General features: G+C 40.3%; 1 protein-coding gene across 1 annotated transcript in view; it reads left to right on the plus strand.

The window, feature by feature from the left end:
* The window catches only part of SPATA31F3 (SPATA31 subfamily F member 3), a 95,741-nt gene extending 72,444 nt beyond the window's left edge, over positions 1-23,297 (plus strand). The window contains exons 4-7 of the mRNA XM_047829014.1: positions 17,284-17,329; positions 17,828-17,888; positions 18,918-19,405; positions 22,759-23,297. Of these exons, the coding sequence (XP_047684970.1) occupies positions 17,284-17,329; positions 17,828-17,888; positions 18,918-19,405; positions 22,759-23,222 (1,059 nt within the window). The 3' untranslated portion in view covers positions 23,223-23,297. The remainder of the gene's footprint in view (positions 1-17,283; positions 17,330-17,827; positions 17,889-18,917; positions 19,406-22,758) is intronic.
* Positions 23,298-23,636: the final 339 nt, after the last annotated feature.

The raw sequence follows: 23,636 nt of genomic DNA on the forward strand, positions 1-23,636 counted from the left end.
TGAAATATGGCCTTTTGTAGCAATGTGGGTGGAAATGGAGAAAGACAGATACCATATGTTTTCACTCTTATGTGGATCCTGATAAACTTAACAGAAGACCATGGTTGAGGGGAAGGAAAAAAAAAAGTTGGAGAGGGAGGGAGCCAAATCATAAGAGACTCTTAAAAACTGAGAACAAACTGAGGGTTGATGGGGGGTGGGAGGGAGGGTAGGATGGGTGATGGGCATTGAGGAGGGCACCTGTTGGGATGAGCACTGGGTGTTGTATGGAAACCAATTTGACAATAAATTTCATATTAAAAAATATTCACAATCAAGTGGGTTTATTTCTGGGCTGCAAGGGGTGGTTCAATATTCACAAAGCAATAAATGTGGTATACCACATTAATAAAAGAAAGGATAAGAACCATATGGTCCTCTCAATAGATACAAAACATTTGAAAAAATACAACATCCACTCTTGATAAAAACCCTCAACAAAGTAGGGATAAATGGAACATAACATCTTAAAGGCCATAGAGAAAAGACTCATATCTAGTATCGTTCTCAATGGAGAAAAACTGAAAGATTTTCCTTTATGGTCAGGAACAAGACAGGGATGGACAGTCTCACTATTGTTATTTAACATAGTACTGGAAGTTCACCTTTATTTTAAAGGACATTTTAGCCAGATACAACATTGTGGATTGATAGTGGATTCTTTTTAACACTTTAAAGATGTTGTTACACTGTCTGCTGGCCTGTATCATTTTTTATAAGAAATCCAGTCATTTGAACAGTAACATATTGTTTTCAAGTGTTCTTTGGTTTTAAGAAGCTTGATTATGGTGGGTCTAGGCATGGATTTCTTTTAGTGTATCCTGTTTGGGCTTCACTGAGCTTTTTGAATGTGTAAATGTATAACTTTCATTAAATTTGGGCAATTTTCACCCACTTTTTTTTTAAAAAGAGAGGGGGGCACAAGTGAACGAGGGAGAGAGAGAGAGAGAGAGAGAGAGAGAAGTGGGGCTCACCCATATTGGGGCTTGTGTTCACCCAAAGCGAGGCTTGAGCTCACCTGAAGCAGGGGTTGAGCTCTCCCAAGCTGGGACTTGAACTCATGACCTGAGCTGAAGTCAGATGCTCAACGACTGAGCCACCCAGGTGCCCAGCCATTACTTTTTCAAATATATTTTCGGCGCCTGGGTGGCGCAGTCGGTTAAGCGTCCGACTTCAGCCAGGTCATGATCTCGTGGTCCATGAGTTCGAGCCCCGCGTCGGGCTCTGGGCTGATGGCTCGGAGCCTGGAGCCTGTTTCCGATTCTGTGTCTCCCTCTCTCTCTGCCCCTCCCCCGTTCATGCTCTGTCTCTCTCTGTCCCAAAAATAAATAAATGTTGAAAAAAAATTAAAAAAAAATATATTTTCTATGCCAATGATACATATATTATGTATGTATATACAGTAAAACCTTGGTTTGTAAGCATAGTTCATTCCAGAAATATGCTTGTAATCCAAAGCACTTGTATATCAAAGCAAATTTTCCGAAAAGAAATAATGGAAACTCAGATGATTAGTTCCACAACTAAAAAATATTCATATAAAAGTGACTACAATACTATAATACAAAATAATAAAGAAAAATATATAAAGTAAAATAAACCAATTAACCTGCACTTAACCTTTGAAAACCTTCATGGCTGGTGTGAGGGAGACAAGGGAAAGGAGGGTTACTGTGTAGGATGACTTTCACTATCACTAACAGAATCACTGCTGTCTCTTGGTTCAATGGAATCTTTTTCTTTTTGTGCAACTTTAACAAGGAATTTATCCAATGACACTTGCTTTTGCCTCTTTTTGAGGATTTTGCAGAAATGTGACATTGTGTTGTCCTTAAACAGATTCATTGCTCACATTGCTACAGCCTTATTAGGGTGGTGCTTTTCTACAGAATTTTGCACTGTTTCCCATATCTTACACATCTCCCTAATCTCATTTGAAGTGAGGGATTCCTATGCCTTTTTTTCTTCCTCCTCTGCAGATGAGATGCAGACGTGGACTTCTTATAAAATCTTGCAATTCTGGCCACTCACATACTTCATTCGTACTTTTCAATGATTTCCTTCTTAACTTCAACCACAATCATTTCCTTCTTACCACCTTTCTTTTCAACCTTTTTTCTGCAGGGGGGGCATTATATATACTTGCATGGATGTTGACTACAGCACAATATTAGTAAACTCTTGTCATATACTGTATTTAATATAACTGGCAATAAGGCAGCAAAGGAAAGGGTCTATAACTGCAAGCAGCCTGACCTAGAATAAAGCAAAGCATTCCTAAGCTTACTCTTGTATGGAAAAGCAAAGGGCTGTCTGTAGGTACTTTGAAGTGACAAAAAAATACACTAGTGCCAGTTGTGGGCACCTTCCAACATTCTGAAAAATCACTGATTTCTGCCAAATACCGTGCCCTGAGACTGAATATCCAAGCATGGGAGCCGATCACCCACAATCCTGCAGCAAGAGAGGGAGAGAACCATTGGCTCAGTTGTGATCATATGACATTAAGCATCACATACTACTCGTATTGCAAGACAATGCTCATTGAATAAGTTAAGATTTATTAGAAACGTTTGCCTATAGAACACTCACAGAACAAGTTACTCGCAATCCAAGGTTTTACCGTATTAGTTTAAATAAAATGGTAATTATATCTTTTCAAAGGAGTTTAAGAAATTCTTACAATTCTAGAACTCATAAGGATATAACATATTAGCCAAAATTGTATTTCCAGATTCTTTTTTAAATATTTATTTATTAAAAAAAATTTTTTTTAACGTTTATTTATTTTTGAGACAGAGAGCATGAATGGGGGAGGGTCAGAGAGAGGGAGACACAGAATCCGAAACAGGCTCCAGGCTCTGAGCTGTCAGCACAGAGCCCGACGCAGGGCTCAAACTCACAGACTGTGAGATCATGACCTGAGCCGAAGTCGGCCGTTTAACCGACTGAGCCACCCAGGTGCCCCTAAATGTTTATTTATTTAGAGAGAGTGCGCACAAGAGTGGAGGGAGCTGCAGAGAGAGAAGAGAGAGAATCCCAAGCAGTGTCTGCAGTATCAGCAGAAACCTGATGTGGGGCTCGATCTCACGAACCATGAGATCATGACCTGAGCCGAAATCAAGAGTCAGACACAACTGACTGAGACACCCGGGTGCCCCATATTTCCAGATTCTTAACTAACTTTAAAACTTTAATATAAAATTAAACAGATGATCAGGTTAATTAATAAACAATCTCTGGATACCTGGATTATTTCTAAGAAACAGATGTGGAGGGGCACCTAGGTGGCTCAGTCAGTTAAGTGTCCGACTCTTGGTTTTGGCTCAGGTCATCATCTTAGTTTGTGAGATCAAGCCCCGCCTTGGGTTCCATGCTGGCAGCTCCGACCTTGCTTGGGATTCCCTCCCCTATCTCCGCCCCACCCCTGCTCACGTGCGAGTGTGTGCTTTCTCTCTCTCAAAATAAATAAACTTTTTAAAAAATTAAAAAAAAAGAAACGTAGAAATACTGCTCACTAAGCATAATTTTGATTTGTTCTCATTTCTTAGAATGGCAATATATTAACAAATATGAAAAAATATGCAAGTGCACTGGATGATTGTTTACTACCTCAGTTTTCTTAAGAGGATATATAGTAAATGCCTATGGAAAAAAACTAGCTAAATCATTTTGCATTTCTTTTAGTTTTCTCCTATGTCTGGAGAAAATTTGGTTACTTTCATTAAAGATGATAATTTATATACTTTGTTGATTATGCCAGGCATTTTTTCTGTTTCGCCAGTAATTAGAACAATGCCTTTAACCTACACAAAAGCACCCAATTAAATTTTGATGAATCAGTTAATGAATTTACTATGGCAGTGACAGTAAAGACAAAAGTCCAAGACTTACCCTAAAATATCTTTACAACAAGAGGTACTCCCTTTCCCAATTTAAAAACATTTGATTTTGGGGTGTGGGTGGGTTATGGTATTAGCTCCATACATTAGAAGAGAAAGGAAAACTTACAGAGAGAGAAAACTTCAATGAAGAAAGGAATAGAACCGGGATGATAAGGAATGAAAGGAAGAAATAAAATTTGATTTTTGACAATGAAAAAGAAAAGAAAAAACTGAAAGAAAATAAAGGGAGGACAAATGAAAAGAGATAGAAAGTGATGGATAAAAGATGGCATTTTGAAACATTAGCCTTTTACTAATAAATGTATTCTTAGAAAAAGAACTTCTAGGTCCATGGGACAATGAATTATCAACTATTTAAAATACTAATAATGTGTAATAGTTTCATATTTGGGTTTCAGACAGGTTCCCCTCAACATCTTACTTTCTCCCCCCCACCCAGTCCCCTGCCTTCGCCACCCTTCTAATCCTTGCTCTGTCATTCCTTCCTGTCCTCTCAGGACTGCATGTGCACACACCTAAAGAGATCAAAATATCTATAGAGAAATGCACCCACACAGACGTTTATACCTAGAAACACATATGGTCAGATTCAGGAGACCCACCTTCATAATTTATGTCCACATGATACAGAAAAATACACCCACAAGGAGATATCCACAACCTCAGTTTCCACATGAAGACAAAATGAAGTCTAAACCTCACCACATTGAGATCAAATATATAAAAAATAAAATGTACCCAGAATGAAATAAATATTTCAAAAATCCTTCTGTTATCCCCACATATCATTACACAGAAACACCAGCAAACTCTGTGTGCATACCGACTCCTGGCATTTAAATCACTTTCTCTTCTGATCCCACACATTATAATTTTCTCTCTGTTTCAAGCACCAGCTTAAATGCCATTTGCTGCATGAAGGTTTCTCAGATCACTTCAGCCAAAAATAATCTCTCTCCTCTTTATAGGAGACTTATATAGCCATTTGTCTATGCCAGGCACACTCTGAGATAATTTGAGTATTTTTGTATAACTGTCTATTATTTCCTATCAAGCTGAAAACATACAACTTTTAAGTGTTCAGGATAACATTTATTACCCCCCCCACGTGTTATTCATTAAATAGCCTTTAATAGATACTACTTTATACTAATGGAGGAAAACTAAGGCACACATGAGGAAGGGAGCTTAGACTGAGAAACAGTGGCCCTCACTTTCCTCTGTGATGAAGCTGGGGACTGTGGTCATTGCAGAAGCCTGATGTTTAGGATTGTTCTCCCTGCCTCTGCAGCTGGTTAGGAGGATGGAGACTACTGACTAAGAGGATCAGAAAAGGGAGGAGTAAAAGTCAGCGTTCCTCAGATTTACAATTAAAAAAACTCCCATCTTGTCAAACTCTGAGACAATTGGTTTCTTCAGGATGGACAGACGGTAATCAAACTGAAAAGAATGTGGGGCATGGGGCTGGGTCAGTCAGTGGAGCGTGTAACTCTTGATCTCAGGTTTGTGAGTTTGAGCTCCATGTTGGGTGTAGAGATTACTTAAAAATTGAATCTCTTTAAAAAGAATGGAGGGAGATGGGTGGGAGATGGGCTAGATGGGTGATGGGTATCAAGGAGGGCACTTGTTGTGATGAGCACTGGGTGTTGTATGTAAGTGATGAATCACTGAATTCTACTCTTGAAATCAATATTCCACTGTATGTTAACTAAAATTTAAATTAAAAAAAAGGAGGCATAAATTGTAATACTAATATACTAATTTACACTGGGAAATATAATCCCATGAGACCTCTCACACTCCCACTTGCTGGCCAGGGCATTCTCTTCTTATAGGTTTATTTACATTGAAAGGTACATTCTGCTCAGTGAGAAGCCTGTAATCAAGCCAGGAGTGTGAATGGGACAATCTTAGAAAGGGTCCCCTTTCTTCCTTGTGTTCCTGCATTCTTAACCTTCATTTATAGTTTACTGTCTATGTTAGGTCTTTGCTAGAGCTGACCAAACTTACCTATTGTAGGCAGATTTTTCACAATATCATCCACATAGAATTGCTTTAAATTTTATGGGACTTTTGTTATCACCCCATTTCACTCCCCCCTCCCCACAAGAGCTCTTTCATTTTTAACTGAAATCTGTCGTATATAGGAATTAAATTTTCAGCACATTTAGAAGCATTTCTTTAAATGGGAAAAAAAGGTATATCTTTTTAAAACATTTTTGAAATCAAGACAAGTTTCATTTTTATAAAGTTTCTTCTAGATATGTTATTTAAGGCAGAGGGAAATGTATTATTTTCTTTCATTGGATGGGTCACTTTAATAACATAGTAATATTTAATAGAATAACATTTTATATAAGAATAAAAATTCATTTCTGTAATCATAGTAACATGCTACTTGTAAGATACGAAATTTAATCATTTTGATTATAAAAAGCTTTATATGTATATTAATTCAAAAGCGTTTTTACATATTTATTTATTTATCTCCTGTCTTCTGACAGTTTTTAGTTGTTAGTAAGGTATTTAAAAGCATTTTACTTTGGAAGATTCTATTTTTAATTATCTTTTTAGTAAGGCAAATTTCAAATATATTACAATTGTTAAGAGAATAACATACCTTCATATACATGTCACCCAACTTCAATATTTGACATTTATAGGGAACATAAGTTGTTTCTTCTATACCACCACACTATTCCAACTCCACTTATTTGAGAGAGAGAGAGAGAGAGAGAGAGCAAGCAGGGGAGAGTGGCAGAGGGAGGGAGAAAGCAACCCAAGAAGACTTCATGCCTAGCGGTGAGCCCAACAGGAGCTCCATCCCTTCTCCCGGGGATCATGAGCTGAGCTGAAATCAGTAGATGCTCAACCAACTGAGCCACCCAGGTGCCCCTCAACTCCACTGTTTCGAAGTAACTCCCAGAATCAGAGTTATATCAGTATATTTCAGTATGTAAAAATATACAAACTTAAAAATGAGTGTACAATGATTATCAAATCTAGAAAGTTCACAATAGTTTCTTAATATCATCAAATATCCAATCAGGGCTGGATTAAAGTCTCTTGAATTTCTGTGTCTTTTAAAACAGAGGTTCTGCTCTATTGCTGTCACTTTTTTTCTATATAATTTTTCTGGCTGAAGAAGCTAGATCAATTACCTGTATTCTTGATTTCAGTAATTGCATACCTATGGTTTAGAATATTTCTATGTCTTCTGTATTTCCTATTAATTGGTAGTTAGATTCAGGGTTTGATCAGATTTAAGTTCAATTCTTTTTGACAGGAATACTTCATAAGTGGTGTTGTATACTTCCTTTAGAAAATACATAATACCTGGTTATCTGTTCATGGTGTCAGTAATGTTTTTGATTAATGACTAGATCCATTAATTCATTAGAGTTTTCACCATGTTGATTTTGAAATTTTAAGTTTTGATAAAACCCTGTTTATTAATTTGTTCTTTTATGAATTGTACTTTTGGTGTAATATCTGAGAAATCTTTGCCTAACCCAAGGTCACAAGGATTTTCTCCTGTGTTTTCTTCTAGAAGTTTTATAGCTTTAGGTTTTTAGTTCTTTGATCCTTTTTATTTTTATTTTTTTAAGTTTATTTATTTACTTTTGAGAGAAAGAGTATGAGCAGAGGAGGGGCAGAGAGAGGGAGAGAGAATCCCAAGCAGGCTCCGCACTGTCAGCATGCCTGACTCAGAGCTCAAACTCACGAACCATAAGATCATATCCTGAGCTGAAAGCAAGAGTCAGATGCTTACCCAACTGAACCATCCAGGTACCCCAACTTTTTATTTTTGAAGAAACCATTCATTAGAAGGGCTACATCCAGAAAGACCTAAATGTTAAGACAGGAAGCCATCAAAATCCTAGAGGAGAAAGCAGGCAAAAACCTCTTTGACCTTGGCCATAGCAGCTCCTTACTCAACATGTCTCTCAAGGCAAGGGAAACAAAAGCAAAAATGAATTATTGGGATCTCATCAAGATAAAAAGGTTCTGCACTGCAAAGGAAACAATCAGCAAAACTAAAAGGCAGCCGATGGAATGGGAGAAGATATTTGTAAATGACATATCAGATAAAGGGTTAGTATCCAAAATGCATAAAGAGTTTATCAAACTCAACACCCAAAAAACAAATAATCCAGTAAAGAAATGGGCAAAATACATGAATAGACACTTTTCCAAAGCAGACATCCATATGGCTAACAGACACATGAAAAAATGGTCAACATCACTTATCATCTGGGAAATACAAATCAAAACCACATTGAGATACCACCTCACACCTGTCAGAATGGCTAACATTAACAACTCAGGCAACAGCAGATGTTGGCGAGGATGCAGAGAAAGAGGACCCTTTTGCACTGCTGGTAGGAGTGCAAACTGGTGCAGCCACTCTGGAAAAAAGTATGGAGGTTCCTCAAAAAAACTAAAAATAGAACACCCTACGACCTAGCAATTGCACTACTAGGTATTTATCCAAAGGATACAGGTGTGCTGTTTTGAAGGGGCACATGCCACATCCCAATGTTCATAGCAGTGCTATCAACAATAGCCAAAGTATGGAAAAAGCCCAAATGTCCATCAGACATTTGACATCAGACATCAGACAGATGAATGGATAAAGAAGATGTGGTGTACACACACACACACACACACACACACACACACACACACACACAATGGAGTATTACTCAGCAATCAAGGAGAATGAAATCTTGCATTTGCAACAACACAGATGGAACTAGAGTGTTTTATGCTAAGCGAAATTAGAGAAAGACAAATATCATATGACTTCACTCACATGAGGACTTTAAGATACAAAACAGATGAACATAAGGGAAGGGAAGCAAAAATAATATAAAAACATGGAGGGGGACAAAACATAAGAGACTCTTAAATATAGAGAACAAACTGAGGGTTACTGGAGGGGTCATGGTTGGGGGGATGGGCTAATTGGGCAAGGGGCATTAAGGAAGACACCTGTTGGGATGAGCACTGGGTGTTATATATAGGGGATGAATCACTGGATTCTACTTACATCATCATTGCACTACATGCTAACTAACTTGGATGTAAATTTAAAAAAATAAAAATGAATTTGCAAAAAAAAAAAGGACTACATCCAGTTGAATTTGTTTACACTGACAATTTATCTACTAATAATACAAAATCTCAGCAAATGCAAATGGCATTCCATGAATAATTCCACAGTTTAAACATTTCAATTTTATTTTTTTAAGTTTTTATTTTAATTCTGGTTAGTTAAAACACTTCAATTTTAAATGACATGTGTAAAGACCTCTTTTTTTTTTAAGTTTATTTATTATTTTGAGAGAGGAAGAGAGAGCAAGCACTGTCAGGACAGAGCCTGATAGCAGGACTCAAACTCGTGAACGGTGGGATCATGACCTGAGCCAAAATCAAGAGTCAGATGCTTAACTGACTGAGCCACCGAGGTGCCCATGACCTCTTTATTCATATATTAATCCTGATTTTTTAAAAGAAATATCCATATTTCCTATGGAAAAATTATGTAGACCCTCTCTAAAAAACTTAAAAAGATAATATCAAAAAGTAAGCTGTAAATACTGTCATGTATTTTGCTATACTGCCCAAGTCTTAGCACAAGAAGAGCTGCAAATCTTATATACTTGCATAAAGACTTTTGCCCCACAATCAAATGCCTGTCATTTTTTTCATTGTAAAAGGTACATAACATAAAATTTACCATTCGAACCATTTTTAAGTGTACAGTTCAATGGCATTAAGACATTCACATTGTTGTGTTTCTGATCCATTTTAAATCTGTATTTGTACATATATTGTGAGAAGAATGGATTGAAATAAATCATGCATCATTGTGAAAAATCGTATGTTCATATATGTGTGAATCTAAGGACTCTTTCTTCTGTTCCACTGATCTATTTATCAATATTTATGCCAATATCACACTGTTGATTATGATAGCTTTATATTTATCAAATCAGGGAGTAATAGTCCTTTGTATTAGAGTTATCCAGACAGAAAGAACCAATAGAATATACATGTGAGATTTGTTGTAAGAAATTGATGTGATAATGTGATAATGAAGAAGTCACACAACCAGCCATCTACAAGCTAGAGACCCATGAGAGCCAGTAATGTATTTCTAGTCTGAGTGTAGAAGATTGATATCCCAATTCAAAAACCGGAAGAGAGCATATTCTCCTTACCATACATTTTGTTCTTTTCAGGCCTCCAACGGGTTGGGTGAGGCCCACCTGCATCAGAGAGGGCAATCTGCTTTACTCAGTCTACCTATTCAGATGTTAATCTCATTCAGAAATACTCTCACAGATATACCCAGAGTAACATTTAGGCAAATATCTGGGCATCCCATGTCCCAATTAAGTTGACACATAAAATTAACAATCACACCCTAAACTTTATTCTTTTTTTTTTCTTCAAATTTTGCTATCCAAGGGCCTTTGTACTACCATACAAATTTTAGAATTCTATTACCAGTTCCTGCAAAAGAGCCTTCCAGGATTGCACTGACTCTGTAGATCAATTTGAGAGAAATGACATCCTTTTTTTTTTTTTTTGACGTTTATTCATTCTTGAGAGACAGAGCATGAGTGTGGGAGACATAGAGTGAGAGAGGGAGACACAGAATCCAAAGCAGGCTCCAGGCTCTGAGCTGTCAGCACAGAGCCTGATGCAGGGCTCGAACTCATGAACTATGAGATCATGACCTGAGCCAAAGTCGGACACTTAACCAACTGAGCCACCCAGGCGCCCCTAATGACATCTTAACAATACTAAGTCTTCCTTCCCATGAACAAAGTATACCTCTCCATATATGGGGTCTATAAATTTCCTTAGAAGTATTTATAGTTTTCATATTTATACTTTTATAGTGTAAGTCTCTCACATCTTCTGGTAGATTTATTCCTAAATTTGTCATATTTTTGGTAATATTGTAAATTGTATTTAAAAAAACTTTAATTTCTGACTGTTGCAAGCACATAAAAATCCAACTGGTTTTGGTACATTGATCTTGTATCAGCCTTGCTAAATTCACTTACTAGTTCTAATAGCTTTTTAATAGATTCTATAACACTTTCTGCGTAAACAATCATGCTATTTGCATATTAAGGCAGTTTTACTTCTTCTTTTTCAATATGGATGCTTTTATTTCTTTTCTTGCCTAATTAAACTGGCCAATACATCTAGTGCAATGTTGAAAAGAATGGTTGAGAGTGGATGTCCCTGATCTTAAAGCAGAAAGTATTGTCTTTCCCCATTAGTGAGTTTTTTGGTAGATGTTCTTTATCAGACTGTGAAAGGTCCTTTCTATTTCAAGATTGCTAACACTTTTTATGAAGAATGGATGTTGGATTTTTTGTCCAATACTTTTTCTGCATCTATTGAGATAATCATATGGTTTTTTTAGTTTTTTTAACTTGTTGGATTTCAGTGATCAATTTTTGACTGCTAAACCAACCTTGCATTCCTAGGAAGAAGTATCTTGGTCATTATGTATTATATATTTTATATATTGTTGGATTCGAATGGTAAAATATTCTTAAAATTTTTTGTGTATGTGTTCATGAAGAATATTGGTCTTTAATTTTCTATTCTTGTAATGTCTCTGTTTAGATTTGGTATCAAGGCAATGCTGGTCTCAATTAATAGGTAAGTATTCCCTTGTCTTCAAATTTTTGGAAGAATTTGTGTATAATTGGTACTATATCTTTCTTAAATCTCTGGTAGAGTTCACCAGTGAGGAAATATGGTCTTGGCGTTTCCTTCATAGTGATTTTTTTTTACGATAAGATTTTAACTAAAAATCCTCTTTAAATAGATGGATGTATGGTTATTTGGGTTATCTGTTTCTTGTTGAGTAGGGTTTGATGATTTGTGTCACAGAATTTGTTTAGTTAAGTTGTCAATTTACATATGTTAAATTTCATTTATTTATTTATTTATTTATTTATTTATTTAGAGGGTGCAAGTGAGTGAGAAGGAGAGAGAGAGAGAGAATCCCAGTAGCCAAGACATGGAAACAACCTAAGTGCTCATCAATAGATGAATGGAAAAAGAAGATGTGATTATATACATATAAGGGGTATATTATTGAGGCATAAAAAAGAAGGAAAAATCTTGCCTTTTGCAACAGCATGAATGAATAGTGAAGGCATTATGCTAAGCAAAAATAAATAATGAAAGACAAATATTATATTATCTCACTTACATGTGTAAGCTAATAAACTCTTCAACCTGAGAACAGTTTGGTGATTATCAGTCAGTGGCAGGTGGTGGAGAGTAGAGGAAAAGAAAGAAGGTGGTTAAAAGGTACAAACTTCCAGTTATAAGATTAATAAGTTCTGGGGGTCTAATATATAGCATGGTGACTATAGTTAACAATACTATATTGTATATTTGAAAGCTGCTGAGAGTAGATTTAATTTCAAAGTTCTCATCATAAGAAAAAAAATTGTAACTATGTAGGAGATGAATGCTAAACTTATTGTGGTAATAGTTTCTCAATATATACATAAATTACTATGACGTACACCTTAAATTAATACAATGTTATATGTTAATTATATCTCAGGATAACTGGGTGGCCGGTGCTGTTGCTAGTATCTCCCAAATATACATCCAGACCTTAGTGCTTTATTGCTTGAGGATTATTTTTGATATTAATATGCAGGTTGCTGGGCCCTGCCTCTAAATATTCTGATTCATTAAGTCTGGGATGAGGCCAGGAAATCTATATATTTTACAGGCTTCCCAGTAATTCTGATGTAAGGCCAGGATTGAGAGCCACTGGAACAGATGACGTTTTAAAGTTTCTGTCAGTGAGAGTTCCCTGGACTAGGAGAATTGAGTGTGCAGGTGCTGCCCTCTAGTGTCTCTGGCTGCTTGTTACACTCACTGTATACTGTAATCTGCTGCATGAGCACTGGTGGTCTTGCTGCCTGACACTTCTCTAGGGCTTCCTGTCCAGCGCCCTGCAAATCTTAACTCTTGGGCATTAATAAAAACGCTCATATATAAAAATGTTGCTGCTGAATATCACAACTGTGATTCTCTGTTCCCGGTACCTTGGCACATCTAAGATGTTCAACAATACTTCCTGATGAGACACAGCAAAACTCCTTTGTAAGGTTTGTGTGGAGGGACAAACTCACATCAGTGGCCTGTCTCTCAGGATTTTTCTGTATGGAGTTGTGATATGACCCATGGTACATTTGAGTCAATAAATTAACAGTTTCCTGAAGAAATTCTACTATTACAATAATTGTACCAATGTAGCACAATCATGGAAGCAGAGTCTGGCTTTAGCAAGTTTTCTAGAAACAAATGAATATGAATCTATAGTTGTGTAGCCCTCCAGAGTCCATAGAGTATTTTCAGGTACCTCCTCTCCCTTGTTTGCTGTTCACTCTAAACATAAAGCAGAAAGAGCAAATGTGAAGATCCATGCCCACATCATTGATGTGGTCATTACATGAATGTGCCTTTGTTTGGGAAAACACTGGTTCCACTGTCCTAACCACTCAAGAACCCTTTATCACTGAGTATCAAATCAGTAAATAAACCTGTACTAAAGGTCTACCCTGAAAAAACACATAAGATCGTCTTTGGCTCTAACTCCTGAGCTCTGAGACAGAGGAGCAAGGGTGGGCGAGTTGCCGCAGAGGAGTTTGCAGCAGATGGTTTTAATGGCTTAGTGGGATGGCAGTGGCTGTGGGCTATCTGTAGGGTGAATAGTGCACTGGTTGGAGCAGGTGCAAAGTTTGCAGAATTTGATGGTTTTGCCTTGAGTGAGAGCTTAGGCTAATGGGAGACTGAGAACTGTTTCAGCAGTAAAAAGGCTGCAGCAGCTGTAGAAAGCAGGGGCTGGTTTGATAGGAGATACAATATTTGTTCACCTCCTTTTCATCCCATTGGTGAGGATGAGTGTCCTGGAGGTCTGGGGATGGCTGAACTCACAGCACTTGACACTGGACCTATGAGACTGACAGCAGTTTATTAATCACATATAATCACAGCCCAGGAGAAGAGGACACCAAACACCATACAGGGCCACGTTAAGTCAGGTTAATGGAGGGCAGAACTTTTGCAGTAGCATAGAGGGCAGCCACAGCTGCAGGGAGCAGGAGCAGGCTGGGTAAAAATAATAAAAATAAAAGATTCAAGCTACATTGTAGGTATATCAACCTGCTACTAAAAAGCTTATGCAGGGGCACCTGGGTGGCTCAGTCGGTTAAGCATCTGACTTCAGCTTGCGTCATGATCTTATGGTCTGTGAGTTTGAGCCCCACATCGGGCTCTGTGCTGATAGCTCAGAGCCTGGAGCCTGCTTTAGATCCTGTGTCTGTCTCTCTCCCTGCCCCTTCCCTGCTCGTTCTCTCTCTCTCTCTCTCTCTCTCTCTCTCTCTCTCTCTCTCTCAAAAATAAACATTAAAAAAATTTTAAGCTTATGTAAGCTACTTTTTAACTGATTTTTGTTCACTTGTCATTCAGTGCTCTGTGGTTGAAAAAGTCTTCTCATTTTTGTGTTATGGAATTTGCAAGTTCAGGAGAGATGTTAAAATGACTCAAATTTATCCATCATCAGGGTGAGACTATTCTTAAATTATCTTAAATGTAAGGATGTATTTGTTTTAATTCTGTTCTATTAAAAGGACACTTAAGAAAAACAATCACTATTCTATATTTCTTTCAAATCATTTTTGGAGTATTTTTCCCTTGTAGCTAATAAAAATCCCTCATACTAATGATTGGTACAGGGTTTTTGTTTTTTTTTTTGCCTTTTGTATCTTAAACTGTGGTGTATATACTTAACATACAATTTATTTTTTTAACTATTTTTAAGTGTATAGTTCAGTGTCACTGAGTACATTTATAATGTTGTGTGCTGTCATCACCACTATCCTTTTTCAGAACTTTTTCATCATCCTAAAGAAAAACTCTGTACACACTGAATAATAACTCCTTAATCTCCACTTCCCCAACTCCTAGTAAGATTGATTTTTTATTCATGTGAAGTAGTCTTATCTTTGTAACTCAGTTTTTAAGTGTCTTGAGAGCAGGCAGATAACACAACTCAAATGTCTTTGTGCCTTTGACACTTGCCCAGCTTAGGGATAAACACAGATTGAATGCTCATTACATCTGTTTAGTGGTGGACTGGGTGCTGGAGGAAGGACCAAATAGCACTTTCAGAGATTTTGAGCCCAACAATTTTGTGGGTGTGGGACCATTCTCATCAGGGCAAGAACTTAAGGAAATTCAGAAGTCCTAGAATGTTGGAGGCATTTCACATTGTTGACAGGGGCCATAAAGTTAACATTCAACCAAAGAAACTACAAGTTTGTAGCCTTTAATCAAAAATTTTACCAATGATCCATCTCCATGAATAGGCAGGATGCTATAAGATCTGTAGAGGCTGTTCTAGAAAATCAAGCTCCAGAAGTGAGCCTCAATTATGTGCCTCCTGGAAGGCAGTATTTACAGTCTTTTCCCACCCATCCCAAGCTTGACCATAGACTGGGAGGAATCCTCCTTTAACTCTCAGAAAGTTATTTTAAAAGATATTATCTAGGGGCACCTGGGTGGCTCAATTGGTTGAGTATTGGAATCTTGATTTTGGCTTGGGTCATATTCCCAGAGTTGTGGGATTGAGCCCTACATGGGGCTCTGTGCTGAGCATGGAGCCTGCTTAAGATTTTCTCTCTCTTTCTCTCTCTCTCTCCTTCTCTCTCTCTCCTTCTCTCTGTCTCTCTCTGTCCCTCCCTCCACCCCTCTGCCCCTTCCCCCTCTTGTGCACTCTCTCTGTAAAATAAGTTAAAAAAAAAAAGACAACAGCTATATCCTTTCCTTGACACATCAAACATGATCCTCTTCTTGAGCCTCTTAATACTGACCATCAGTTGCCTGTAACATCAAAATCCTCACTTTCTAACACTTAACAAGATAATGGATGTCCTATCCTCTTGTGTGTTTTTTAGTTATCCTCCCAGTACAGGTGATGTAGTTTATGGAGTTATTCTGACCTAATCACTCTCTTATAGTGCATGCAGTATACATAAAGATTCATTTACTTAAGGATAGATGACAGATTTTTGTCTTTTTTAAAGTTTATTTATTTATTTTGAGAGAGAGAGAGCATACACATACTGCACTCAAGCGGAAGAGAGGCAGAGGGGAGAGAATCCTAAGCAGGCTCTGTGCTGACAGCACAGAGTCTGACATGGGGCTTGAACTCACAAACCGTAAGATCATGACCTGAGCCAAAATCAAGAGTCAGATGCTTAGCTGACTGAGCCACCCAGGCACCACACCAGATTGTTGTCTTATGGAGAGAACTGAGCCATCAGGTTATAGGGAATAGAGCATGAAAGTCTATACTGCCCATGATGTTGGCACCTCTAGGCCCAGATTCTGCAGGTCATACAGAGACAACCAGAGACCTTCATCTGAAACACTGAATCACATGAGCTTCTCCTAGACAAATAAAGGCCTGTGATGCTCTGCATGCCTTTTGAAATAGGAGAGCTTTGTGATGTAGTCTGGTGATCTGGTTCCATCTTCTGTGAGGCAGAGATGACAAGGTCTAGAATTTGGGGGCATTAGGTGCCAAGTTCTTGAAAGTCTAGGAAGAGAGATGGCTCGTCAGGTTTAGATTATGTTGAGCCCTACCTTTATTCTGTGGGATGTTGGATATCCCTTATATGCTTATGGCTCCATTATTATTATTGCATTAATTATTTGGCAAGTGAAAAAGAGCCACCAAGAATTTAGGTTGGGACCTAACAGGAGCTGTTGCCGGGTAGGGAAACACAATGACCATGACTGAACCAATTAAGCCGCAAACAAGAAGATTTTATCTCCTTACTTTTTCCTGTGACACTTACTCCTACTTTTTTATGGGGTTTTCTCAGTGAATCCAAGAAGAGCTCAAAATTTGGGTGATTCTTCTGGTTGGGAGACATTGAGGGCCTGGATAGCTAAAGTCCTTTGGCTACTGGACTTCTTATCCTTTAATCTGTTCCTCTTTTCTCCTGTCTCTTTAAGACCTCCCCCACAGGACTTGTTCAGAGAATGGGGGTGGAGGTTATGGAGTATGGAAGAGCCTCAAAATAAATTAGAAATAAGAGAAGGGAAATGATGGAGTGAAAAAGATAGAGTAGGGAAAAGAATGGTAGGAGGATGTATAAAATTGGAATACAAAAAACATTTGGGAAATATTTACAGGTTTCGTTTGTTTCATTTTAGACACAAAGAGTAAAGGTGCCCAGCTTAATACTCTAACGTTTTTGTTTTCAAGCGTCACCGGAGAGTCAAACAAAGAGCTAAAGATAGAACATCAAGAGGTAAAGTTCTAGTTTTCCCTCTGACTCCCTTCACTATAGGCAAGATTCCCCTGATTCATGTCCCCTGGTGCCAGGAACCAGGTGCTCTAACCACTGAAGGGTCTAATTGCCTCAGCTGACAAATTCTTCCAGATTTTCTTGGGTGTAAGATTCTCCATCTTACCCTATCTGCTGGTAATGAAGAATGAGGAAGTAGGACAGAAGCCCTTACTAATTTTTTGATCCTGTGGAAATCACTTCATCTCTCAGTCTGTGATTCATGAAATGGGTCCTGCCTCACTCACAGTGTGGTTTTGATAATCAAATGAGATTAGGTCCAGGACAGCATGATACAACTGGTTAAGTTGTACACAGACATGCCTGAGATGATTTACTGTTGGGTTTTCGAATCTCCTCTTACTCAAATGCCTTCAACTTCCTATAGGACGTCCCTTCAACTTCCCATAGGACGTCCCTGTATCCTCTCATTCCTTGTAACACTGTCTCTTGGTTTCTCAGCTAGGAGACTTTCCTGGGAAGAAGCTGAGAAGCCATGGGAGCTGCTCTCTGTCATGAAAAGGTGACCACTTGCTCTTTGCAGTCTCCAAACTCCAGCCTGGCCCATCATCATTTCTGTGCTTGGCCTGGGGAAGGGATGAGGAGAGGGATAATGGCTGGGTGGGAGTAAGACACAAGTGGACACTGAGCACAGTTGAGAGGGTTGCCAGGGCAGAGGGGGACCAGGTGTCTCAGGAGAGAGGAGTCTCCCAGTTCTGCTATGGGCTCAGTTCACAGTGGTCCTGGAACTCAGGATTTCACTAGTATGTAATTCATTAAAGACTCTACATGAGTTTGCACTCAGCCACAAGACAAGTTATCCAGTCAAGAGAATAGACAAATGTGTGCATAACTAAATGTCCATTGTCATATTCCCTTTACAGTTACAATCATTCAAGGGCAGACCTGTGGAACCTGTTGACATTACCTCCATGGTTTTGTCTTGGGGGAGGCCAGTTCCTGGGACAGCCCTCAGGAAAGACCCTGTCATCTTATCTTCTTCTTAAAGTCTCTAGAGAATGGAACTGGCTCTGAAGGGATGCTATGAACAGGAGCTGGGACACCCCATAGTCCCCAGAATGTAGAGTTCCCACAAAGACCTCATTTCCCACAGTTTAGAAATACTGAATACAGGCTGTGGCCTTCTTAACCCCAAAGGAGACTGACTCCAGAATCTACCTGGTCATGTTCCCAGTGATGCCCCATCAGCTAACCATTGGCTTCCCCTCCACCCCCACCTGGTTCCCTTCTCCTAGTTCAGCTTCTCAACACAGGTCAACAGAGAACTCACCTCACCTCCCAGTCTGTCATGGCCCTGTGCTCCCATGAGCTGTCTGAGACCTTGCCCAACAAGGTCCAGACCCTCAGTCCAGCCCAATATAACCTACCAGTGGCATTTTCCTTGGAGGAAAAGGAGATGGGTAAACACCCTGGGGGTACAAGCCCCCAAGGTTTCCAGGACTAGGGGAAAGCAGGCCCAATCTCCAGGCCATACGCATTCAAAGAGGCAGGTGTCACTCCATCAGTAATGGTTGCCATCTTCCCTTCCCAGCCAGGGCTGGCTTCCTAAGGAGGGAAGTGTTCGGCGGCTCCTGTGTGCAGATCCTTCCTGCCCCATTTGCAATGCTGTGGCTCTGGAGATTCAGCAGTTGCTGGCGGGTGAGAACACCCTGATCTCTCCCCCTTCATCAGGGCCATCACAAGGCTCCTCTTGCCTAGAGATTTTGTCCATGTCTAGTCTCTCTTTGGAGCAGAGTCAGGGTTCCCTGCACTCCAAAGATCTTCCACTTCCATCTGTAACCTCCACAATGTCACAATTAATGGATCAGAAATGCTTAACACACTCAGCTGCTCAGAGAGCCAGTGTCAGCATCCCAGACCACCAGGCTGAATGCCTCCGGCAAAAAAAGGGATTTCAAGTGCCAGATGTGCCCTGGGATGCAGGAGCTCTGTCTTCTTCAAGCCTTGAGGAGCCTAGGACTCCTGTGATTCAGCAGGACAAGAGGAAGAGCCACTCCGAAGGTGTACTAAAAAAACAAGGTCAGCTGCCCTTGAATATCTGATTCTCTCTTTTCCTAAATCCAGAGCTCATGAGCCTAAAACTACCCCCATTGCCTTACATTTTCCTATTTCCCAAAATCCCTGAGACATGTTTATAAATGCATGCAAGATCTTTAGAAGAATTCCTGTGGCAGCTTATAACACAGCCCCAAATATTTTCCAAGCCTGGGGGGGGGGGGAACCATTTATTTCATCTTAAATGCTACCTCTAAGGCCTCTATTGAAAATATGGGCTATTTCTTGAGCTGGTTTCATGAAAGTTGAGCCAGTCCACCCAAACTTTCTGGGTTATTGAAGGATCCACTGTGAATCAAGAGCAAATATTGCTGCAAGCAAATCCCAAACTCCATTGCTCTGGCTCTACCCTCTACCACATTTCAGTTTCTAAGTGGTCTCTGCCCATTGCCTTGGGGACCCACTGAGGCCTCAGTGTGCTATCTGCAGCAGAAACATAGCTACCTTGCTATGGTTCCTCTTTTCTGCACAACGAGTCCCTGGTCTGCCCATAAAGATTTCTTCACAAAAGGGGGGCCCCAGTCCCTTTTTCCTCAATAATTTCTTTTTAATCTCTGTACTGATGAAAATTTCTTCCATATAAGTTAGCCCCGCCTTCTTCCACATTCCCCAATTTGGGCCTCTCCATCTGACTATCAACAAACTGCTATCAATCTCCCATTTCCTCTTCTGGCCAAGTGTGAAGCCTTAGAGTGGCACCAGCTGCAAAGGCAGCCCCAGCTTCCGTGGAGGTTGCCAGCTGTTGCCCAGAAATATCTGCAGATGCAAAAAGCCATACAACATAAGCCCTGAGACATGTTTCTGCCTGTCTCTATGGATCTACCGGTTAGGAGAACCCATCTCAGTCCTTAAGAGAGAGGTGGTGTTTCCCTAGAACATGCTCAGAGCTGCTAGAGTTGTCCCTTCAGAAGCGGTTGATTTAGCAGGTTGATTCACTATTGCTGGGGCCTGCCCCAGAAGATCCAGAAGTCCATCCAGTTGCTCCTGTCCCCTGCTGACCAGCAGCCCCTGCCCCAGAGCAGCACACTGACCAGCATAAGTGTCCTGTAGCTTTAAGACCTAGAGGCCAGGGGGACAATGACCTGTTCTGATCCATTGTGGCAGCAAGGACAGTTCACAGTTGCTTGCCCAGGCTAAGGCAATGTTGCAGAGCTACATTTACTATAATTGTGGGAAGATCTGCTAGGGCATTGTTCCTGCCCATATTTGCAGCTGTGGGACTGCAAATCATTGGGTCTGCCACATTCCAAGGGTCCTGGCAGCGGCTAGGTTCCCTTGTGCCCCAGAAAGTAAGTTCCTAGACATGGAGCAATCAGCCTCTACATGGATCAGGGATTGATGTAGTTAATTCTGATAGGCCTTGATCAGTAGCAACAAGCCTCACCTGATGCTGTCACTGATCATCCTGATCAGCACCTGCCTGGGTATCTTCCCAAGAAGCCACTGAGAAACTGGAGACAATTTTGGCCTCCCTGTCAGGGCTTTCAGCTCTTTATTATGTGGCTTTCTTCAAGGCCATAGCCCTGGCAATCACTAGCCAATTTGCAATCATAGAGATATGCCTGGGGCTGTTGAGGGCCCAGTAGAACCTATGGCTCACTAGCACCTAAAAAGCAATGTATAAGTCCTGGGTCAGGCTTTCCAGATGCCAATGAGACTTGTGCAGACAGTGTGCAGAGACTTAAATGGAGATGGTGCCTTTAGAGAGCCAGATATCCTGCTGGCCCTGCTCATTCAAAATACCCATCTTGGTGAAACTAAATTTTTATCTGAAAAAGAAATTCCTGGAGATATATTTGGGAAGTCCTACAAAGACAAGGGAGTCCAAGGAAAAAGTTGTGGCTGTCCCAAGGAATATCTGTGGCTACAAGTCCTTTAGGAGTCTAAACAACCAAAGAGGGGCGCCTGGGTAGCTCAGTCAGTTAAGTGTCCAATTTTGGCTCAGGTCATGATCTCACAGTTCATAAGTTTGAGCCCTGTGTTGGGCTTTGTGCTGACAGCTCAGAGCCTGGAGCCTGCTTCGGGTTCTATGTCTCCCTCTCTCTCTGCCCCTCCCCGCTTGTGTTCTCTCTCTCTCTCTCTCAAAAATAAATAAAACATTAAAGAAAATTTAAACAGTGAAGGAAAAACATTGCTTCAGGATCTTCCCATCCCACCAGGTGTTCCATGTGCTCCAGAATGGTCCACCTTAAAGAAGAGCTTGCAGTTAACTAAGGCAGTGTCAGGGAACGAAAAGCATGCTAGTCCTTATGGTCCTGCCCACTGGGCCTCCAAGATCTTACAACCCAGTGGGGACATGAAAGGGGCCCAAGTGCTTTGTGTGCAGCTGGAGGTCAGTGTGAACAACCTTGGCCTGGAGGAACCCTGGAACTCTTAGCCCCTGCAAGGGTGAGGACAACTCCCTGCCCAGCAGAGAAAACAGAGGACCCAGGAAAAGTGAAGCAGAAGAGAATCACAAACAAGGGAGTGCAGCAGTGAGGCTGTCCCCAGCTGGATAAAACGTTTACTCTGCTGAGGTTCAGGGGCTAGGAGGGACTCTTATAAATAGAACCCTCAAAGCCCCTGACTTCCCAAATGTATCTCCAGGATCTTTCTTTTTTATTTATTTATTTATTTTTTAAACATTTATTCACTTTTGAGACAGAGCGCAAGCAAGGGAGGGGCAGAGAGAGAGGGAGATACAGAATTCCAAGCAGGTTCCAGGCTCTGAGCTGTCAGCACAGAGCCCCTCAGAACCCAGTGCAGGGCCTGAGCCCACGAACTATGAGATCATGACCTGAGCTTAAGTTGGATGCTCAACTGACTAAGCCATCCAGGTGCCCCTCTCAGGATCTTTCTTAAGTAAAATTTCAGTTAGGTCAGGATGGTTGCCTTGAGTGAGTTGGAACTAGCAAGAATCTGTCTGGGTCTGCAGAGCCACCATTTCCATACTCTCAGCTGATGATTCCTTTCAGCACCTTCACCAGTTTCTTCCTCACTGTTAGTTCCTAGAGCATCCCCTAGGATACCTTGGGTCAAAAGGCCAGATGAGAATGGTCTGTAAAGCTGTTAAAGCAAGCTGAATGACCTCACCCAAACAAGGATTCTTCAGAATGCCAAAACTGGAGTGACCAGAGCTTAATGGGTCAGACCTTACATTATCAACTTACTGGGCAATTATTTCCTGGGCCAAATTTTACAAGCTCAGCATTTAAAGGGGCTACATTTTTGAGATCCAAACTTTGAAGGGCCAAAATTTATAGGGCCACACTTTCTGTGGTCAAGAACTGTAGGATCTGATAAAAGCAGCCCATATTCACAAGATCCCATTCTTCTAGAAGCTGCAGAAACTTGCTTGGGAAATAAGATGAAGCTCTTTCCATACTGGATTAACCCCAAGGTGAAAGGTCAAGGGCATAAGGAATCCATTCTCTCTAAGGATGAGACAGTGGCTAAAACCATGACAAAAAAGGTTGAGAAGAGTCCACCCTCCACCAAACACCCTGTGAGAGGAGCCAAGTGGGAGAAAAAAACAGAAGAGGAGGGCATAACCTTCTTTGATGTCCCCCAGTCTCAGGACAATGAACTCAAGCAACAACCCCTTCAGTCCAGATGCTCTTGGCTCCTGGGCCTTCCCCACAACAACTCCAAGCACTGTCCTCAGCTGACTGGTGACACTCAACCAGAACATCCACCCCAGATCTCAGCTCTTACCTTGGCAGAAGGTACTGGTCTATACAAAGAGAATACCCAATCCACGAAAAAGGAATTCATAGGTTCCCAATCCTCTGCATTCCCATGAAAAGAGGTTGTCATCATCATTTCTGTTAATGTGCAGGTGAAACAGGACCCTCTCCAAATATACTCTATACCTCTAAGCAAAGAACCACCTGTTTGTCCTCCTTATTTTCAAGGCTGTATGTGATGAAGAAAGTAGAGAAGGTAGATAGTAATTCCTATATGGCATAGGAGCTTAGACTCATATTTCAGATAGGTCAGCATTTCACACCACTCTTTCAGTCCCACCTTGGACTGTAGATAGAGGGACTTGAGCAGAGAAGGAAGACTCTTGTCTAAGGTGCATTGAAGGTGCATCAGGCTTGAATTTTATCATGTCTTGCCATGCCATCTATGGGTCCCAGAGAAACAATGTGGGCATGATGACAGTATAAGAAGTAGTGGCCAGGAACGTAGTACATTTTTGGCCTATACGCAT

This window comes from Prionailurus viverrinus, chromosome D4, assembly GCF_022837055.1.
Source record: "Prionailurus viverrinus isolate Anna chromosome D4, UM_Priviv_1.0, whole genome shotgun sequence".
Lineage (NCBI taxonomy): Eukaryota > Metazoa > Chordata > Mammalia > Carnivora > Felidae > Prionailurus > Prionailurus viverrinus.